At 39.3% G+C, this 20,282-nt stretch overlaps 2 protein-coding genes across 2 annotated transcripts in view; one reads left to right on the forward strand and one right to left on the reverse strand.

Moving 5' to 3' along the window:
* The window catches only part of RAD9B (RAD9 checkpoint clamp component B), a 35,734-nt gene extending 23,352 nt beyond the window's left edge, over positions 1 to 12,382 (reverse strand). The window contains exons 1-4 of the mRNA XM_055322872.1: positions 12,282 to 12,382; positions 9,779 to 9,849; positions 8,818 to 8,970; positions 7,187 to 7,301 (exon numbers count right to left, since the gene is read on the reverse strand). Of these exons, the coding sequence (XP_055178847.1) occupies positions 7,187 to 7,301; positions 8,818 to 8,970; positions 9,779 to 9,849; positions 12,282 to 12,318 (376 nt within the window). The 5' untranslated portion in view covers positions 12,319 to 12,382. The remainder of the gene's footprint in view (positions 1 to 7,186; positions 7,302 to 8,817; positions 8,971 to 9,778; positions 9,850 to 12,281) is intronic.
* Positions 12,383 to 12,524: 142 nt separating this feature from the next.
* On the forward strand, positions 12,525 to 20,045 carry VPS29 (VPS29 retromer complex component). The gene is made up of 4 exons (XM_055322874.1): positions 12,525 to 12,617; positions 17,130 to 17,321; positions 19,097 to 19,332; positions 19,569 to 20,045. The coding sequence occupies exons 1-4, from the start codon at positions 12,615 to 12,617 to the stop codon at positions 19,684 to 19,686; spliced, it is 549 nt and encodes a 182-aa protein (XP_055178849.1). The 5' UTR covers positions 12,525 to 12,614; the 3' UTR covers positions 19,687 to 20,045.
* The last annotated feature ends 237 nt before the right edge of the window (positions 20,046 to 20,282 follow it).

The following is a 20,282-nucleotide window of genomic DNA, read 5'->3' on the forward strand; positions in this document are numbered from 1 at the left end:
TGCCCACTATAGTTCATACACCTATCATTCTCTTTTAGTACTCCTTATCCAGGTCTCATATTTCTGTATTGCAGAGACTTTTGGAAGTCAGACACGGACATCTGGTCTGTAAATTCTTTTTCTCTGAGAGGAGGAAGAGAGGAAGACTGTGTAGTCATTATGTCTACAGCCCTATGTGCCACGAACTGTAGTATGCATTTTACATACATTACCTATGATCTTCACTATATCCCTATGGGGTAGGCACTTAAGAGAGGAAACTGCAGCTCGGTGAGGCTGACTTTTCAAAGCAATGCTACTTGAACAAGTATAGGTAGAATTTCAATCTAAGTTTGAATACAGAGCCCATATATTAAAATCCAAGTGGGCTGTAGCTTCCTACAGCATAATAATGTTGTATGAATCAAAGGGACCACTAGAAACATTTCTCAACTAACTTGGATTTTTTTTAACTTGATGGGGCAGAGGGAGAGAGAGAGAATCCCAAGCAGGCTTAATGAGCCTGACACAGGACTCAATTCCATGACCCTAAAATCATGACCTAAGCCAAAATCAAGAGTTGGATGCCCAACCAGCTGAGTCACCCAGGTACCCCTGGATATTTTTCTGATACAAAATAACAGCAACATTTATTAATTTCATAAGGATTTACTGATCACCAACTACTCACAAAGCTGCATTAGTTAGCTTTTGCTGGAAAAGAAACCACTCCAAAACTAAGTGGCCCCAAATAACAAACACTCGCTATTGTTCACAATTCAGCTGAGTCGTTCTACTTTAAGCTGGTTTAGCTGTGGCCCGACATCTTGGATGGCCACACTTCCATGTGTAGGGCCTCTGTGGGACAACTGGCATGGCTGACGCTGCTGGGATGGCTGAGGCCACCCGCCACATGGACTTAATCTTGCAGAAGTCGACTGTGCAGCACTTGTTCTCATGATGAAGGAAAGATTCCTGCCTTACCAGGGTTGCCAGGTTTCTTAAGGCCTAGGCTTGGAACTCACACAATATTACTTCTACTTAATTGATAAAGCAAGCCCAAGGCCAGCCAAGATTCCAGTTGGGGAAACAGATTTCAGCTTTTGAAGGGTGGGAAGCAGTAAATAATTTGTGAACACTTTTTTTGGAGTCTACTACACAGGAACCATTTTAGGAGATGGGGATTAGCAAAGCACAAGTTGAACAAAAATTTCTATCCTCACAGAGCTTACCTTCTAGGGAGGGGAGACAGACAATAAGAAAATAAATAAGTAAAATAATTGCTAGGAAACATAGTGATAAGAGCCACAGGAAAAAAGCAAAGCAGAAAGGGCACTAGGGAATGCCAGTCATGGTAGACAGTAGTTTTAAATAGGGAGGTCAAGGAAGATGTCATGGAAACAATGCTATCTGAGTAAAGACTTCAAAGAGGTGAAAGAGCAAGCAACATGCCATCTGGAAAAGAAGCTTGCTAGGCAGAGATCTTCCAACCCATGTAAGACCTTTTTGGCCATTATAAGATCTCTGGCTTTAAGCCTAGGTAAATTGAGAGGGTTTAGGGCAGGGAGTGGAGTTGAGAGAATTTGAGCACTAGAGTGACATATCCAACCTATTTCATCTTTGCATTCATCCATAAATTTTAGATGTACTACAAAGAGCATGGCATTGCAAGGGATTACTGTAATTTCTATTTTGTCAAGACACAAAGTTCAATAGTTGGCATAAGTTACCTATTCTAAAAACAATTTTCAAGTTACTTTGGGGGCAACAGGTATTAGATGCTTATGATCTACCAAAGGATAGACAGTGAAAAAGTAAGTCACCCCACACCCTCATACCCTCCAAAGAGGGCACTACTGTTACCAGAAACAGCCTTAGCAAGGATCATACCTCTAGAACAGACATCTAAATATTTCACTCAAGTGAATGCTGGCATTGCCAAAGATGTCTAAGCAGAGAAATACCTAATTTCTTTTTAATTCCTGAGGCTCCTTTTCTTGCTACTTGCTTCCTTCTCCTTTTCCCTTTACAACTGACAAGTGCTAAACACTTTTAATCCAAACCCTTGATCACAGGGCTTCCTTCCCATAGAATGCCTTCCCATTTCCATCTACTGGAAACTCACCCAGTATGTGGTGCCACTAGCCACAAAACCTTTCCTCTTCACCTTTCTCTCCTTTGAATTTCTGGCCCAAACAACATCCACTGTACGACTTTATTTTTAAGTAGGTTCTATACTGGGCTTGAACTCACGACACTGAGAATAAGATCTGAGCTGAGATCAAGAATCAGACACTAAACCAACTGAGCAACCCAGGTGCCCCACAACTCTACTTTTTTTTTAAAAAGATTTTATTTATTCATGCGAGACAGAGAGAGAGAGAGCGAAAAAGAGAGGCAGAGACACAGGCAGAAGGAGAAGCAGGCTCCATGCAGGGAGCCCGTCGTGGGACTCGATCCCCAGTCTCCAGGACCATGCCCTGGACTGAAGGCAGCACTAAACCGCTGAGCCACCGGGGCTGCCCCAACTCTACCCTTTTTTAAGCAACTTGGCATGATGTACCTCTTCACTGGTTTTTCTAGTCTTCTCATTTAACAACAATTTTCCTTGATAGGCTGCAAATGGGATCAACATTTAGAAGTCCTGTTTTTTCCCTGGGTTCATCTATTAACTTTATTTTGTGTTACACAAAGTACTGGACTCTACTGAGATAAGGGGTTTTGATTTATAACGGACTTCTTTCATTAAGAAAATCTTACTATTAAAAACAACAACAACTGGGGTGCTTGCATGGCTCAGTCTTAAGCATCTGACTTGATCTCAGCTCAGGTCTTAATCTCAGGATTGTGAGTTCAAGCCCCACACTGGGTTCCAGGCTGGGAGTGGAGCCTTCTTTAAAAAAAAAAAAAAGAAAGAAAGAAAGAAAGAAAGAAAGAAAGAAAGAAAAGAAAAAAGAAAAACAACAACAGCTGAACTAAAGCAAATGCTTAGTCACATGTTTGGCTTAAATACTGGCATAAGCTCCTAACTTCTCACAGACCGGTAACAATAGTTTGCGGCCCAGGAGCCAGTCCATGCATCATTCTGAGTAGTAGTGTCTCATACCATCTGCTCCTGGCCATGGGATTCTTGACACTAGGAGAGAATTCTACTTGCCACTTCATAAGCTCAATTTGGAACTTCCTTCAGTGGGTCCAGAGAACTCTTTCAAACCTGAAGGGGTACAGCTAAGGAACAACCATTATTTTGGAGATATTACATTTGCAGAGTTCACAATTTCAGAAACTAGTGATACTTCAAAAGTCTTATAAGTTATTCAAATGTACCCCAATCCCTATAAATTCACTGTCAAGCAAGTTTAAAGTCATTAGCACATCTGTAGAATGCCCTTTGACAAAAAAACATGAAACCCTGAAGTGGAAGCCCAGCCCTCTTAACATCACTTTATTAATACACGCATATGAATCAAAGTTTTATTTTCAGGGCAGCCCAGGTGGCTCAGCAGTTTAGCGCCGCCTTCAGCCCACGGCCTGATCCTGGAGACCCAGGATGGAGTCCCATGTTGGGCTCCCTGCATGGAGCCTGCTTCTCCCTCTGCCTGTCTCTGCCTCTCTCTCTCTCTCTCTTTCTCTCACTCTGTCATGAATAAATAAGTAAAATCTTTTAAAAAATTTAAAAAAAGTTTTATTTTCACTCAGTATCCCAGTGCACTCCTCTTATGGAAGCCCCTCTCTGCTGGAATCTGGTCTGTTTGAGCCAGGACAGAACACAGTAGCATGTGGTGTATATCAGAGAGTGTTCTTCAGGATCTCACAGACTCATTTTTAGCAACTCTAGGGTCAGTGCTAAAAAAGTATGGAGAATTGGTGGGATTATTAATAAGATAAATATTTCAGATAAATCTTGGTTCTCGATGATACAAATCCTTGTTTTCTATTAGCAGATGCTAAGTAATTCAAGACATCACTGTTCTGGAAACTTTTCATGGTTAGATTTAGAGAAATTAGTCTTTTTAGTAGCTCATGTTTTTTCTATTGTTTTCTATCAGTGAAGAGAGCCAAATTTACATTACTGTCCTTAATTTCTTTCCAAACCCCAAACATGTATTTCTTTTTTTTAAAAAAAAGGTTTTGTTTATTTAATCATGAGAGACACAGAAAGAGAGGCAGAGACATATGCAGAGGGAGATGCAGGTTCATGTGAGAGGAGCCCCATGTGGGACTCGATCCCAGGATCCTGGGATCACGCCCTGAGCCAAAGGCAGATGCTCAACTACTGAGCCACCCAGGAATCCCCCAAACATGTATTTCTAACAGCTTATGGGCTATCTCTTGCCCAGGTGATTTTTCTCAACTAAATTTGAACAATGTTTGTTTTTGTTTTTGTTTTTTTATTCATGAGAGACACAGAGACATAGACAGAGGGAGAGGTAGGCTCCTCACAGGGAGCCCGATGTGGGACTCGACCCTGGGACCGGGATCACACCCTGAGCCAAAGGCAGACGCTCAACCGCTGAGCCACCCAGGCATCCCTGAACAATGTTTCTCCACCAGATGATAGATATAAAATCGTAGGCATCATTTGCTGTGTGCATACAGTTTTGGAAACTATACCCCAATTACACAGCAGCATCCATGTCCTACAGTCTCCTTCCTTCCTGAGCTGGCCCTTCCCCATTTCGTTGCAGCCATAAGGTTCACATGGGGACTGACTACTTCCAGTATCACTGATGGGCCCCCGTTGGTGTAAACCAATTGGTGTAATCTTATGCCCCCTGCAATTAAATTTGGATGACATATGGCACTTTGAGACTCGAATGCCCTGGCCACTAAGATTAATTTAGGTTGGTCCAGTTGAAGCAAAGTCGAGCTCTTTTTAAAATGGACATGAAAGAGGAAACATGTAGCCCTTGGCTACTACAAGCCACCTTATCATTGGAAGTTTAAAAGAGAAGCTGGCCTTAGGATAAACCACATGGAGAGAAGTAGAGCTGAATGAATTTGAAGAAGGAAAAGAAGAAGTTGCTGCTGCAGCCTAGACTGAACCACATCTGTGGCCTAATTTTGATCTTTTTGTTTACATGAACCAATATTCCTCCTTATTATTAAAGTCAATTTGAGTTGGGATTTCTATGTGTGTTTTTTTTTTCTGTTACTTGCTACTGAAAGCATCCTCACTCCTACAGCTTTCCTACAAAAGCTATTAAAAATCAATCAATCACAAATATATAATAGACATTACTCTAAATCAAACCATTTGAGAGAGCCTTAAGAAACTGAAAAGTTGGTTGTTCAAAATCTAGCTGGAAATAAGGGATGAGGGAAATTGTAATAACAGCAATCATTGACTATGTAGTACTCCCTCTGTGTCAGATACCACGCTCTATGCTTCACACTTGTGATCTCATTTCACATTCACAAAAAACCGGGAACATGAGGGTAGGTAAAATTATCCCCATTTACAGAAAAAAAAAAAAAGAAAGGAAGTTCAGAGAACTGATGACAGAAAAACTCTGTAAAAGCCTAATATACGGGGGGGGGGGGCACCTTAGATTTCTAAGTTAGCACAACTATAGGTAAACTTTGTTCAAACCAAAAGCCTGATTTATGGCCTGCCACGCATGCATTGTACATCTGCTTTGTGAATGAGCAGCCTGAAGGAAAACCATTTTGTCCTTGAGGCATCAATCAAAGCTCCTGCTCCCTGAATTCCTTTACGATGAAACTCATGCTTCCCGCCTACATGCTAATCTATAATCTTTTAGCTTTTACAAGATGTAAAAAATGTATATAACCCTATAAAAACTGTCCATTCTCTGGAGCCACTTTCTTCCCTGTGAAAAGTGTGTTTTCCTGGGCAGCTGTCCTAACGTGGGCTGGAATAAAATTCTCTTTCTTACTTTCTGAGATTCTAAAAAGTTTGTTCAATTTGTGTTGACAAAGCTTATGTACTTTCACAAAGCTAATAAGAAGTATAGAAGAATGCACACACAAGTCTGTGATGTCAAAGCAGGCTGTGCTTTTAACGATGCTCTTTAAGTGATTCTGCTATTATGTGAACTAAAATTCAAAGAAGGGGGAAAACCACCTTAAATCACTGATATTTTGCAGGGAAAAAAATTAAAGAATATAATTTGAATATGAACTTAAAATATTAAGATAAATGTCAGGCAAACTAAGAGATATGAGATCATTGTAACACTATGACAACCTTCCAGAAGACCATTCCACTAGAAAGATTTAGACTAATATCACAAGCACGAGCTTTCTGAAAGCATTCAATTCTACGTGCTAACTTCAAATAAAATAGTAGCAATCATAAAAATTATAACTACAGCTAACACTTAGACAATATGCGAGGCATTCTTTTAAGTAATGTAGAACTGTAACTTCCTATAACTCACTGGATCTTCACAAAAACCCAAGAACACTGGGACTAACATGATCCTCCATGTTATATTTGGGGAAAATGGGGCACACAGATGTAAAATCATTTCCCCAAAGTATCAGCAAGAAAAGGGCAGAGCAGGATTTCACCCCAGACCTTGTGGCCTCCAAAGTCCATGCTCTTAAACAATGTGCTATCCATACTTCAGCATGTAAATGTCCTGTGAATACAACACTCAAATATCTACCATGCAAACTGTCTGTTTTACAGTTTGGTGTGACAGAGAGAATGTATAAAGGTTTTGGCTCCTACTACTATGGGGTTCAACTCAAAGCCAGGCTCTGCAACTTACTAGTTTTGTGACCTTGAGCCAGTGATCATGCTTCTTTCAATCTCAGACACAATACCATCTGCCTCCTAGAGGACTTTCAATACAGGTTGGCATTATTCCTTTCTGTTCTCACCAAAGAACACTGTTACCAAGGCATTCTTACAGAATATCATCAAGCAGCCAGTTAATTTTAGACCACCTATTGTTTGAATTCAACTGGACATTTAAAAAAAAATTGGTTTGTATGTAGGCAAAGCTTTCCCAACTGACAAGTTGGGAAAAAAATGAATACCAATCATTTCATGATACTTATACAGAGATAAGTAAGAGAATACTTTTCAAGTACTTACAACGTCCCTACCACAAAACCACACAAATTCTAAGCAGTAATGCAATGAGAAGTCTTAACATGCAATTTGAATATTCTAAACATAAAAATTATTAATAAAAAACACACAATACATAAAACTAGTTTTAATTACACCTACCATGTCTGCAGAAGAACTGAATGACGACTTTGCACTCATCGGATCTGGTGAATATTTTACACTTCTCTACAGTTCTTTCAAGAGAATTTGGACATCTAAAGATGGGCAGAATTGACTATAACACAAATACATAATAGAACAGCACACATTTAATATGGTTGCTCGATGAGTTTAAATGAACTAACAAGATAATGTATGCTCCTAAGTGAATAGATTTGTCCTGCATACCTTTTTATATATTTTTAAATTTTTATTCCAGTTTTGAACTATGTGACTGTGTAATTCAACCTTAAAAATAAAATAACCAATATTTTTTTCTGGATTAAGAAGGTATTTTCCCCTTCTTTTAACACTTTTTCCCTCTTTTTTCAATTTAAATTCAAGTCAATTCATTTTAAAAATTATAATTTTTTTTTTAATTTACGATAGTCATACAGAGAGAGCGAGAGAGGCAGAGACACAGGCAGAGGGAGAAGCAGGCTCCATACACCTGGAGCCTGACGTGGGATTCGATCCCGGGTCTCCAGGATCGCGCCCTGGGCCAAAGGCAGGCGCCAAACCGCTGCGCCACCCAGGGATCCCCCATTTTAAAAATTAAATTAACATACAGTGTATTATTAGTTACCGAGGCATAGTGATTCATCAGTTGCATATTACACCCAATGCTCATTACATTAAGTGCCCTCCTTAATGCCCATCACCCAGTTACCCCGTCCCTCTGCCCACTTCTCCAGCAACCGTCAGTTTGTTTCCTATAGTTAAGAGTCTCATGGTTTGTCTCCCTCTCTGATTTTGTCTTATTTTATTTTTCCATCCCTTCCTCTGTGATCTTGTGTTTTGTTTCTTAAATCCCACATATGAGGGATCCCTGGGTGGCTCAGTGGTTTGGCGCCTGCCTTCGGCCCAGGGCATGATCCTGGAGTCCCTGGATCGAGTTCCGCACTGGGTTTCCTGCATGGAGCCTGTTTCTCCCTCTGCCTGTGTCTCTGCCTCTCTCTCTCTCTGTGTGTGTGTGTCTCTCGTAAATTTTTTTTTTTTTTAAAAAATTCCACATATGAAACCATATCATTGTCTTTCTCTGACTGGCTTATTTCATTTAGCATATCTTCTAGTTCCAACCTCGTCATTGCAAATGATAAGATTTCATTTTTGATGGCTAAGTAGTATTCCACTACATATAAATATACATATTATACACATACACACACACATACCACATCTTCTTTACCCATTCATATGTCAATGGACATCTGGACTCTTTCCATAGTTTGGCTATTGTGGACATTGCTGCTATAAGCATTTGGATGTCCTGAATGCCTTTTAAACCAGGTATTATTATTATTATTATTATTAAAGATTGTATTTATTTATTCATGAGAGAGAGAGAGAGAGAGAGAGAGAGAGAGAGAGAGGGGCACAGACACAGGCAGAGGGAAAAGCAGGCTCCACGCAGGGAGCTTGATGTGGGACTCAATCCCAGGACTCCAGGATCACACCCTGAGCCAAAGGCAGACATTCAACTGCTGAGCCACCCAGGTAACCCATTAAACCATGTATTAAATGCAGAATAGATATCAGGTCCTTTGTAACAAATATTTCTACAAGAGAAAACCAGGGCCACTTATACTTACCTTCATTCCCAATTTGCAATTTAAATTCAACATTGTAGAATCATTATCATCTACTTTCACTGAGGTTGACCATTGATAATGTTGAAAAAACACAGGAGAGAAGAGGACACATCCATATGCTGACCGACAAGAATTCACAGATCTTAAAGCAAGCTGAAAAATAAAAGTTAAGGAAAAAATCAACTTTCACTAAATGATTAATTCAAAAATTCTATTATGTTTAACACTGTAATTAAATGTGTTTAAATAAGGTTATGAGATGGTAACTGCATTATATGGACTACATTATACATATGATTTATTATAGATATTAAATGGGTTACATTAGACATTGTATATTGAATTTACATGCACATATACAGTATACATATCTATATTGAATACATGTAGATATTAACTCTAAAATCTTGCATGTTGAAATTGTAGAGTTGTAAATGCCTTTAGCTTTAATGTACAAAGTGGTAGATAATGTTAAAAGAGGTAGAAAGATGGCAGCAAAATGGCAATCTCTTGCCTCATCTAAAGGGAGAAACCGTTGGTCAGTGCCAGCCAACTACTTCCAATTAGGAATACTAATGCTGGCCCCAAACTGTCAGATCTTCTAAGTTTTTAAGAGAAGCAGAAAACTCAGATCTTTATGTGGACTCCCCCAATCTTTAAGTTTATAAAATTATTTCATTTAAAAAAATAACAAACAGTATAGTCCCACAAAACACTTCGGCAAGTCATATCTAGCTTCTTGACCATCAGTTTGCCATTTCTGGTTTAAATCTCGTGTTTCTCTGCCTGATTTTTAAGTTTAATATGCTCTCAATGTATTCAGACATGTAATATAAAGATGAGCAGTGAAAGGGATAATTAAAATTTCTGAGTTTCCTAGTTAACATTCAATCTGGATTGGGATCTTTAAATATCCTCTTTTGCCTTAATAGATGGTATACTGGTTAATTTTCTTACTTACACCTTTTTCAGATGGATCTAGCCACAGCTCGTCACTGATTCGTGATAGAGCTTGGATTGCTTTCCCAAATACTACAGAGAAAAAGAAAGGCACTGCTTACATTCTTTCCTCAAACAATAAAAACAAATCATAAGGCTACTTCAGCAGAGGACTCATGTTAAATTTATAAAGAACAGTGTTTCATAGACCAATGCTAAAAATTGCTTTAAATACATAATAAGGGACCCCTGGGTGGCTCAGCGGTTTAGTGCCTGCCTTCGGCCCAGGGCGTGATCCTGGAGTTTTGGGATCTAGACCAGCATTGGGCTCCCTGCATGGAGCCTGCTTCTCCCTCTGCCTGTGTCTCTGCCTCTCTCTCTCTCTGTGTGTGTCTCTCATGAATAAATAAAAATCTTTAAATAAATAAATACATAATAATACTCCTGACAGGGATCCCTGGGTGGCGCAGCAGTTTGGCGCCTGCCTTTGGCCCAGGGCGCGATCCTGGAGACCTGGGATGGAATCCCACATCAGGCTCCCAGGGCATGGAGCCTGCTTCTCCCTCTGCCTGTGTCTCTGCCTCTCTCTCTCTCTCTCTCTCTGTGACTATCATAAATAAATAAAAATTAAAAAAAAAACAACCTTGTGTTAATAATACTCCTGACAAAATGCTAGACACATAGACACATACTAAGAGCTCAATAAATTTACAGACTGCAAAATGATAAGACACACACTATTCCTTTCTGATGGTTTGCATGGAGCTACTGCGGCAAGCCAATTTCCATACCAATTTATTTTCAGACTTGGTTAAAATAAATATATTACCTGACATCCCCCCTCCCCTAGAAGTGTGAAAACAGAGCATGAAGAGGTTCATCTGAAGGGCTTTAATAACCTCATAGGTGGCAAGGTCAAAATAAGTTATGAGAGAGAAGTTAGAGGCATTCGAGATACATCTCTGATATTTGAGGGTAGCATCCAAGACGCTCAATCTGCTCACTAAACACACTCAGATTTCCTATAAGAAAGAGGCTAGGCTGGGTCATGTATTTGTCTAAACTGGTATGACACTGTTAATATTCTCAGGAATTACGAATAACTACAAAATGTGGCAAACAAATATAAGATACTATGCTGCAATAAAAATGGATGGCCACATAGGGTGCCTGGGTGGCTCAGTCAGTTAAACATCTGACTCTTGATTTCCACTCAGGTCATGATCTCAGGGTCATGGGATCAAGCCCTGTGGTCGGGTCCACACTCAGCACTAACTCTGCTTTTTTCTCTCTCCCTCCCCCACTTGTGCTGAGAGAAAAAGGAAAGAGAAAGAAAAGAAAGACCGACTATATCGATCCACAGAACAATAGAAAAAGGAGAAAATATTCCAGACATAAAATCTGATTACAATGCTTAAGGATCAGAGGTGTACGAATTGGGGGTGCCAGCCTGGAACTGAGACGGGATGATCATGGGGAGAAAAAAAAAAAAAAAGAGGCATTTCTCCTCTTTTTTTTTCCACTTCACATTCAACACTTTTTCATTCAGCACTTCTTCCAGGAGCTGCCTCAGGCAGACCTCTCAATCACCCAGCGAATGGTTTTTGAGCACCGCCTATGTTCCGAGTACAACCCAATGCAAGGGGAGTAGAGCAATGAACTGAAGAGCAACAGCTTCTGCCCTCACAGTGCACTACATACAGTCCAGGGGGGCAGGCAAAAACAATCATAAAAATAACTGCTTATTGAGAACTGAACTACACCCTGTGAGAGAACTTCTAGAACTCGGAGAACCTGTAACAGCCGGGAGCCCGTGCTTCCCCTCCCTGTTCCTCACTACCGTTCTGTGGATGGCCCCATCCCGGGGTGGGGGAGGGGGGGCAAGGCAACCACCACACAAGACGCCATTCTAGGATCAGCTTACAATCTGCAGGAAACCAGTTTTCCTAAATAGAGACTTTCTGGAGTAACTTACATAGAGTACCACTTATACATTCCCATCTACTATTGAGCTCTTTCCGCATCTGATTCGTTCCTACAACAAGCCCTGCAACAAAAATGCTGTTACTAATTCTCATTTTTTCAGATGAGGAAACTGAGCCCCCGCAGCGATTCAGTGGCTTGTCCCAAGTCAGACGTGGAAAAATGGAAGAATCTTGAATAAAAATCAGGTTGATTAAATCAACCTGGCCCTAAATACTTCAACTATCTAAGCATCATCCCCTCCCCCCCCCAACTCCTCCTCACGCAGTCCTAAATCGTTCAGAGTTTGAGGCCCGCATTCCCAATCTCCGCTCTGATGGTGCAATTTCACTTCACGGACACTGGAGACAGTAAATACCAAGCACAAATAAAAGCAGACAGGCTCTCTTCCCTCAGAAGCTACTAGGAGCTTGGGTGGGTGTCGCCAGCACTTGCGCATGAAGGGCAAAGGGGAAATGGCCTCCATAAATCTTAGGCTTTCTTTCTTTTCTTTCTTCTTTGCTTCCCTTTTCTACATAGGAAGGCAAGAAAGGTCGCTCCACCTTTCACCTGACTGCCGCTCATCTCGCACTTCAGCATGGCTGCAAGCCCTAACAAGCAGGGCTCCAAGGCGCGCCTCAGCTCGACAGCCCCAGGGGCCCGGATGTCGCCCGCACTTTTCGAACTTTCGAGATCTAACTCCTCCCGCCCTCACTCCACGCTTTCCCAGAGCGGCTATATGTGACGGCGGGGAAGGACCTCTGCGGGCCCCCGTAGGCCGTCTCCTGCCGACGTCGCCTGTCATTGGCTGAGAACGAAGTGGGCGGGTCGCCCAGGAGCCCGAGGAAGAAGGCGGTGGCGGCGGTGGCGGTGACTGAGCGGAGCCCAGTGACAGGATGGTGAGGATGGCAGATGCGGCGACCGAGGCCTAGCTGTCGGCCGCGGGGCTGCGTCGTTGGGAGCAGCTGGGAGTCTCTGGGCGACGGCGGGGGCCATCCCGGGGACCGTGGCGGGGAGAAGGCCCAGGGGGAGGGCAGGGGAGGATACGAGCAGCTACCTCTGGGTGCGGCTGGCTCTGGCCTCGCACCCCCGCCCAGGGTCCAAGGGACGTCCGAGGGGGGAAGGGCCCGCCCCCCTCTGCGGCTCGTCCTGTCACGAGACCCGCACGCCCGAGCCGGGAAGGACCTTGGGGCCTGGGCCTCCGGCGTCTGCGAGAAAGGGGCATGGTCCCCTCGGTTTCCAGACGTTTCCTTACTCCTTTTCCTTAAAAGGCACCTCCCGCTGGTTGGGGTGTACCGATTGCCACCGTCATGTGTTGAAAGCTGGGCTGCTTGGATGCAGAACGGGAAGTAACGAGCAGAATCCCCTATCCTTTTTCGTTTGCATCTGGAGAAAAGGGGTACAAACTGCCCCCCTCGCCCCTGAGATAAAGTGCAGCTGCCATTGAAATGTGGTAGTGAGTCCTCGGGGGACTGGATTTGGCTCTTAGAATGGCTGGAACTGTTGTTTCCTTAACGGTTTATGAGCTCTTTGAAATTGGAAAATTTTGTGAATATGTACGTTTTTCCAGGTAAGGAGCCAGTTTTGGCGCCAAGGAGTACTTTAGGGAGTTTTACCTCAGTCGTTCATCAGATTGTCCAGCCAGCTTCAAGGCTAGCCCCCCACCCACTTGACCTACTGTAGGTTTTCCTGCCCCTAAGACCGTTCTGTGTAAAAACTCAGGAGCTGCTACTGGAGGTGGCTTGTAGCTGTAATCAGATTTTCAAAGGTGCCCTTCTCCTCCTAAAAAGTTAAGAGCGTGTCCGAAAGGAGCTCTGATTGTCTTGCTATTTATGTTGATGAGGGACTTCTATAATGGGCATCCGTTACATTTTTGAGATTATCAGGATTCTGTGGCAAGTGTAGCCTTTGAAGTGGCTTATAGATGTGACAGCCAAAGATTTATGGTATATGCTTCTTTAGTGTCTTTGTATATGGGAAAGACTTTAATCTCGTTTTTTTATTTTTGCTTCTCAACGGACTCCAGTTGAATGTGATCCGGTTTACAATAATTTTGAGACAGTTATTCCTGAGAGAAGATGACATATGATTCCATACTCATGTTTCTAAAGTTTGTAAGAGATGAACACTTTTTTAGGGTAGTTACACTGGAACATAATTGCCACCTGAGATAGAACTGGGTAAAATTTAGCATTAGCTGAGTCTTTTATGATTAAAAACCTCTCATTTGGCAAACTAGACTGGTAATGTTCAACACTCAGTAGTATCCGGAGTCTACGGGTAGCAAATTCAGGTGTGGAGAAGGTCCAGTTGCAGCTGGAGGAATGTGTTTGTTTTTTTTTTTTATCATCTTTAGTTGGTGACTTCATCAATTGATAATGTATTCAGAGTGCTGTATTAGACCTTCCATACAAAATAATGGTCTAGCTGCGGCATAAATTTTCCAGCTCGTAGAATTTTGAGCATAAGAGAATTAAAATCAGTGTACTTGAGGAATAATTAGTCCTTAAGAATCCACAAAATGTTAGCTTTCGTTTACATTGTTACTGATGAATTTTCCAAATTGTCTTATAAAATTCTTAACAGAACAGGAAACTAAAAGAGATGGGAGTTAATATAGAGAATAAGATTAGAAGAAAAACTGACAGGGCAAATTTTTTATTACTGGGTGTGTGTGTGAGAGAGAGAGAGAGAGAGATGTTCAAAAACACAGCAAATGGTTCTTTTGGTATTGCTTTGAGCAAAGCCAGTTTTTAACATTTTCTTTCATAACACTCAGAAATCATTAACAATTGTTTGCATATTCATTTGGTATGAGTTTTTTTGTTGCTCTGTTTTTGGTTTGTTTCTTTTCATTGCTTTCTTGTAACATTGGTCATGTTTCACCCTTTTTTTTCATTCACCTGTCTGCAATCAACTTCTTCATTCCACTAAGGCTGGGCACAGAGTAAGTTTCTTCTCTTAGCTCCTACTAACAACGGTGGTTGGGTGGCTGGCTGATTACTGGGATTTTCACCCTTTTACAGTCAATCAAATAGGAAGTAGCCAGATTCCTATGCTTTGATTGGGTTGGTTCTTTATTTGAATTTAACAAGATTGCCATTTCCAGGATCTTTTGCTGTCTCAAAAGACTATAAACTTTATCTAATCTGAATTGTCAAAAGTGTGGAATTTGGGCAAGGACATTCCTCAAAATATGACATATGTTATGTGACACTATTTCCCCAAACTTAGTCACCTACATGAAACAAGAGTCTTAGAATCTTTAGTAGTTTGAAATAATTTTTGTTTGGTCATTCATATAGTTATATTTTTAAACTACTAATACTCTGGGTATACTTGGGTATAATCCATAATACATGATAGAATTTAGGTCATCAATCATTATAAAGTATCATTGTTGTACTAATATTCTTTTTAGCACATTGAGATCAAACAGCTCATTCATTATCAGTCCCAAAGATTTTTATCCTGCAATAGACATATACCCTCTATGAGCCTGAGGGTTTTGGTTTTTTTTTTAGTATAGCAATTTATTTTTTACCTTTTTTCTCAAATGCCAGCTTCCCACATTAACTCTGTGCTTCAATCCATATCTGAAGGGATCCCCCTCTAAAGATGAAGATTGTTCTCTCTCCAGGTACTTTTGCATTGATTACCAATGAGGGTGGAAACTTCATAGTGGCTTTTAGTTTTACAGTAAGATGTTTTATCCACTAAGATCTGGATTGAAACAGTTCATTGAACAAATACCAGCTGAAACTACTCTTTAAAAAGAAGAAACTTATTTAACAATTTCCTTTAAAGTGTGCTAATTTTGTAATCTTGTGTTACTTCAGTTACTCTGTGTCCTGATAACAGTTCCTTTCCTTTGTAATCATGTTGATATTTGTTGCAAGATGAATCAAGTTTGTTTTAGCAATAATTTTAGTTTTACATATTTTGGTTTTGGTTAATTTCAGTTTACATGAAGTCTATGGTGGCAAAACTATTTTCTGTTTTTATACTACTTTAGATATTTAATGTTTTCTTGGATAATATTAAGGAACAGTCATGCCTTCTTTGTTTTTTTTAAATAGAAGTTTTGTTTTTTAAAGATTTTATTTATTTATTCATGAGACGCAGAGAGAGAGGCAGAGACATAGGCAGGGGGAGAAGCAGGCTCAACGCAGGGAGCCCCCTGTGGGACTCAACCCAGGACTCCTGGATTACGCCCTGAGCCAAAGGGCAGTCGCTCAACTGCTGAGCCACCCAGACATCCCCATGCCTTCTTTAAAAGCAATTAAAGGGCATGTATGTTTATAAATGGGATGTCTGTGTGGGAAAACATCCTGTTACAGAATGAAGGTGCTTATATGAATCAACATGAAATTAATTATTGTCCTTTGGACGACACATATTTAAAATGACCTTTTGACAATATTCCACAAAAAGATTGAATTGAGTAATGTTTATATGTTCTTGAAATTGCAAAATTAAAAATTTTACAGAATTGAGGTTTTTTATTCTGTTATACTCAAGTGCAAAATTAATTTTTGTCATCTGAGACTATATTGCAACTCTAAACCACCTCCTGCTAAATTCATCACTTATTTAGCTGATGTCTCTCTCTCTCTCTCTTTTTTTTTTAAATTGTGCTAATGCACATGAAAGATTGTAAAAATGTTATCTTATTTGGAAACCAAACTGAGGGTACACAGGCCATTTAATCTACACAATAAAAATACGACAGGATTTATAATAAGGAAGGAGGAGAGAACAGAGATCATAATTCAAAAGCACGTGTTGTCCTATTAAAACACCTTGAGACATAGGCTGTTTTTTATACCTTTATATTATATAGCTAATAGTATTTAGTAACAAATTTTGTAAATTTTGGCTACTTTTCCTTAAAATAGTTGTCAGTCTAGTAAACATAAATTACAGAATTAAGTTTTTTTCTTTATCACTGCATTTTTAACAGTTCTCTTTATTAATGTTCCTTGGAACATTGGAATCAGTGCATTATGTTTTACATTAGGTTGCAGAAAAATGAATTACCATATTACTCAAAAATGCCAAATTCCATAAGACCCAGCACCATATTCTTCATTTTGCAATTTTTTAAATTCAGCATCATTTATAGGTCTCTAAATGAATTGCTTAGAAAGCCCGATTTTTTTCTTGGTAAATAGAATGATGACCTGTATTGTGTATGCACACTGTTTATGACTAAAATAAGGTATTAGAAAAAGAGTATGTTACCATATGTGTCTTTGTTTAAATGGTCATGATAAGAACTGTATGGATAACTTCTGCTCTTTTGGGTTCTGGAATCCTTGCTTAATTTAAAAGAGGATTTAAGAGAGGAAAACATCTTGTTTTGGCATCATGTTTGACATTACACCTTGTCTCACCTTGACACTTTAAAGTTGGTGTTGGTATTAGGAGATCTGCACATCCCACACCGGTGCAACAGTTTGCCGGCTAAATTCAAAAAACTGCTGGTGCCAGGAAAGATTCAGCACATTCTCTGTACCGGAAACCTTTGCACCAAAGAGAGTTATGACTATCTCAAGACTCTGGCCGGTGATGTTCATATTGTGAGAGGAGACTTCGATGAGGTGATGTATTTTTCTTTCCATTGGCAAATATTTTCTTTTCTTGGTTCTTACATATAGAAGCTTTATCCTTTACACCTGAGTTTCTCAATTGTCATGGTCTTTATGTTGTTGTTAACTTCCCAAATACAAATTTACTACACATAATTGTCCCTTACTCTTTGAAAAGCACCAGTGTTACAGTACTCAGAAAACATGTTAAATACATTATTAAACATATTTAGTGATTTTGTCACTATTTTTTGTAGTATTGTTATTTAGTTTATAAAATTTTTATTAAAAACTTCTCACCACCACCTCTACTACCCTGTTCCAAGCTACCATATCATTTTCCTGTATCTCAGCTTCCTCATTCGACCCTTCCTCCCTCCATAGTTTGTTCTCCAAGCAGCAACCAGTGTGATCCTTTTTAGGTGAAGATCACATCACCACTATGCTGAAAACCCTGCTGTGGCTCCCTAACTCCATGGTTAAATTATAAAGGGGCATGAGGAACTTTTGAGGATATGATCCAACTGTTCTGGGTCTTGATTGTGGCAGAGCTTACATAACTGTATGCATTTGTCAAAACCCCTTAAATTGTACACTAAAAAGAGTAATTTTACTGCATATGAATTATAACTCAACCTGACTTTAAAGAAAAAAAGTTAGAAGTTCTGGGATTCCAGCTTTGCCCATTAGTTAATAACGAGATTTTAGGCAAATTATATTCTTTCTGGCCTCAGTTTCCTCATACATAAATATGATTGGAATAGATCATTTTTAAGACCCCAACTCATACTAACATTGTATTTTAAAAATTTTGTACTTACAAAATTTCCTTCATATTTTTGGGAATATAAGCTTTTCCATAAATCATTTAACTTCATTGGTGCCTTTTACTGGGGTTCCTTTATACCAACCCAAATGAACATAATGTCTCTCTTTTTTTTTTTTTTAAGTGATTTTAAGAAAGAGTTCAGATAACCTTTCACCTGGGGGCAAAAGACAGGAGATGAGAAGGGAAGGGGCCGACTTCTTGTCAATAATTATAATATAGGTTTGCTTTGTTAAAAATATATTTGGGGTTCTGTTTGTGTTATGCTAAAGACAATTTCAGTAGCAAGAATTAAAGCTTTTGCTTATAATTTGCTAACTTCACAGACCCGGCAGCCATACTACCAGGGTTTGGGTCTTGGCTCATCCACTTACTAACGTGTGACCTTGGGCAAGTTATTTTAACCTCTCTGTGCTTCAGTTTCCTCATCCATAAAATGGTGGTCATAATAGAAGCTACCTCTTAGGATTGTTTGTAAATATTTAAATAGGTTGATATTTATAAAGCCCTTAGAAGAGTGCCTGCTTCCTACTAAGTACCATACAAATGTTGACTATCATTATTATTTGAAGCTATTCACATAATGATTAAAGCCTGGGATATAATTTAAACACACCTTATAGGTCATATGCTTAGGATTCTTAGGTAGAGGAAACTCACAAATTTTGGGGAATTATTTTCTACAGCATGCCCCCGAGAACCCATATTCCGTAAAAGAGAAAAAAAAAAAAAAAAAGAAACAAACACGAGGCAGGGATTACATGATAAATTCCAGTTTACCTTAAGTAAGTTGTTTTAACCATATTTGTAGCTTTAGAAATTGAGGAGAGATCAAGTATTTAATAAATGTGTTGGTTGTGAAGCACTATATCAAAATATTCATATGGGATTGAATATTAATGTTTTTCAACATCAGTATCTCTAAAAAAAATTTTTTTTAAATATCTGTTTCTTATTTTAGAATCTGAATTATCCAGAACAGAAAGTTGTAACTGTTGGGCAGTTCAAAATTGGTTTGATCCATGGGCATCAAGTTATTCCATGGGGAGACATGGCCAGCTTAGCCCTGTTGCAGAGGCAGTTCGATGTGGACATTCTTATCTCGGGACACACACACAAATTTGAAGCATTTGAGCATGAAAATAAATTCTACATTAACCCAGGTTCTGCCACTGGAGCATATAATGCCTTGGAAACGTGAGTAGTAATTTGGGGATTTATTAAAGCTAATAATTGCATGCGTGACATTTCATAAAGGAGAAGTGCAACTATTTCAATTAATTATAGCCTTTTGAGCAATCTTCTTTTGGTGTTTACTCTTTTCAATATGTAACAAGTAGAATTCTCTTCAAATCCAAATTGTTGTAAATTGAAATTTTTTGTGCTGGTGCTTTTTAGTACAAAACACTGACATTATTTATATTCTCTTCCAGAAACATTATTCCTTCATTTGTGCTGATGGACATCCAGGCTTCTACAGTTGTCACTTATGTGTATCAACTAATTGGAGATGATGTGAAAGTAGAACGAATTGAATACAAAAAATCTTAAAAGCCTGGCCTGTCTTGCTGTTTTTTTTTCATTCCCATGTTCAAATCAAGTAATTAAACATTTATGTACCACAAAATTGTATCACTTTTATAATATTTTGCAGTAAAATATCATCTTCTGTTAATACAATGTTCTAAGCTTCTTGTAAACTATAAGAATATATTCCATTTCCATATATGATTTCTATGAAAAAATGTCATCACACAGTAAGTGGTCATAATGTTCAGAAAAATTTATCCTTGTAAATATCTTCAAAGTTGGTATTTGGAACTTTACTATGAAAGTAGTGCATGAGGAAAAAGAATTTAGACTTGTATACATTTTTCTCTTCAGTAATAAACAGTTAACTTTCATTTATACTTTTTTGATAAACTGTTTTAATTTTTAAAAATCATAAAAATGAGAAGCCATATGAAACTGCACCTAAGCATTAAAGTGATGAGGTAGATGGGATGACCTTTTGGGGCTTTCTCAGTTCTTACAGTGTTCTGACTCATAATGTTGGGCTCAGAACATTTGATTTTCTAAAGAATTTAATACATTGACATATTAGCAATAATTCCTCAAACTTTTGCTTTAAATTGTCCTATTCCTAT

Source organism: Nyctereutes procyonoides, unplaced genomic scaffold, assembly GCF_905146905.1.
Source record: "Nyctereutes procyonoides isolate TBG_1078 unplaced genomic scaffold, NYPRO_anot_genome, whole genome shotgun sequence".
Lineage (NCBI taxonomy): Eukaryota > Metazoa > Chordata > Mammalia > Carnivora > Canidae > Nyctereutes > Nyctereutes procyonoides.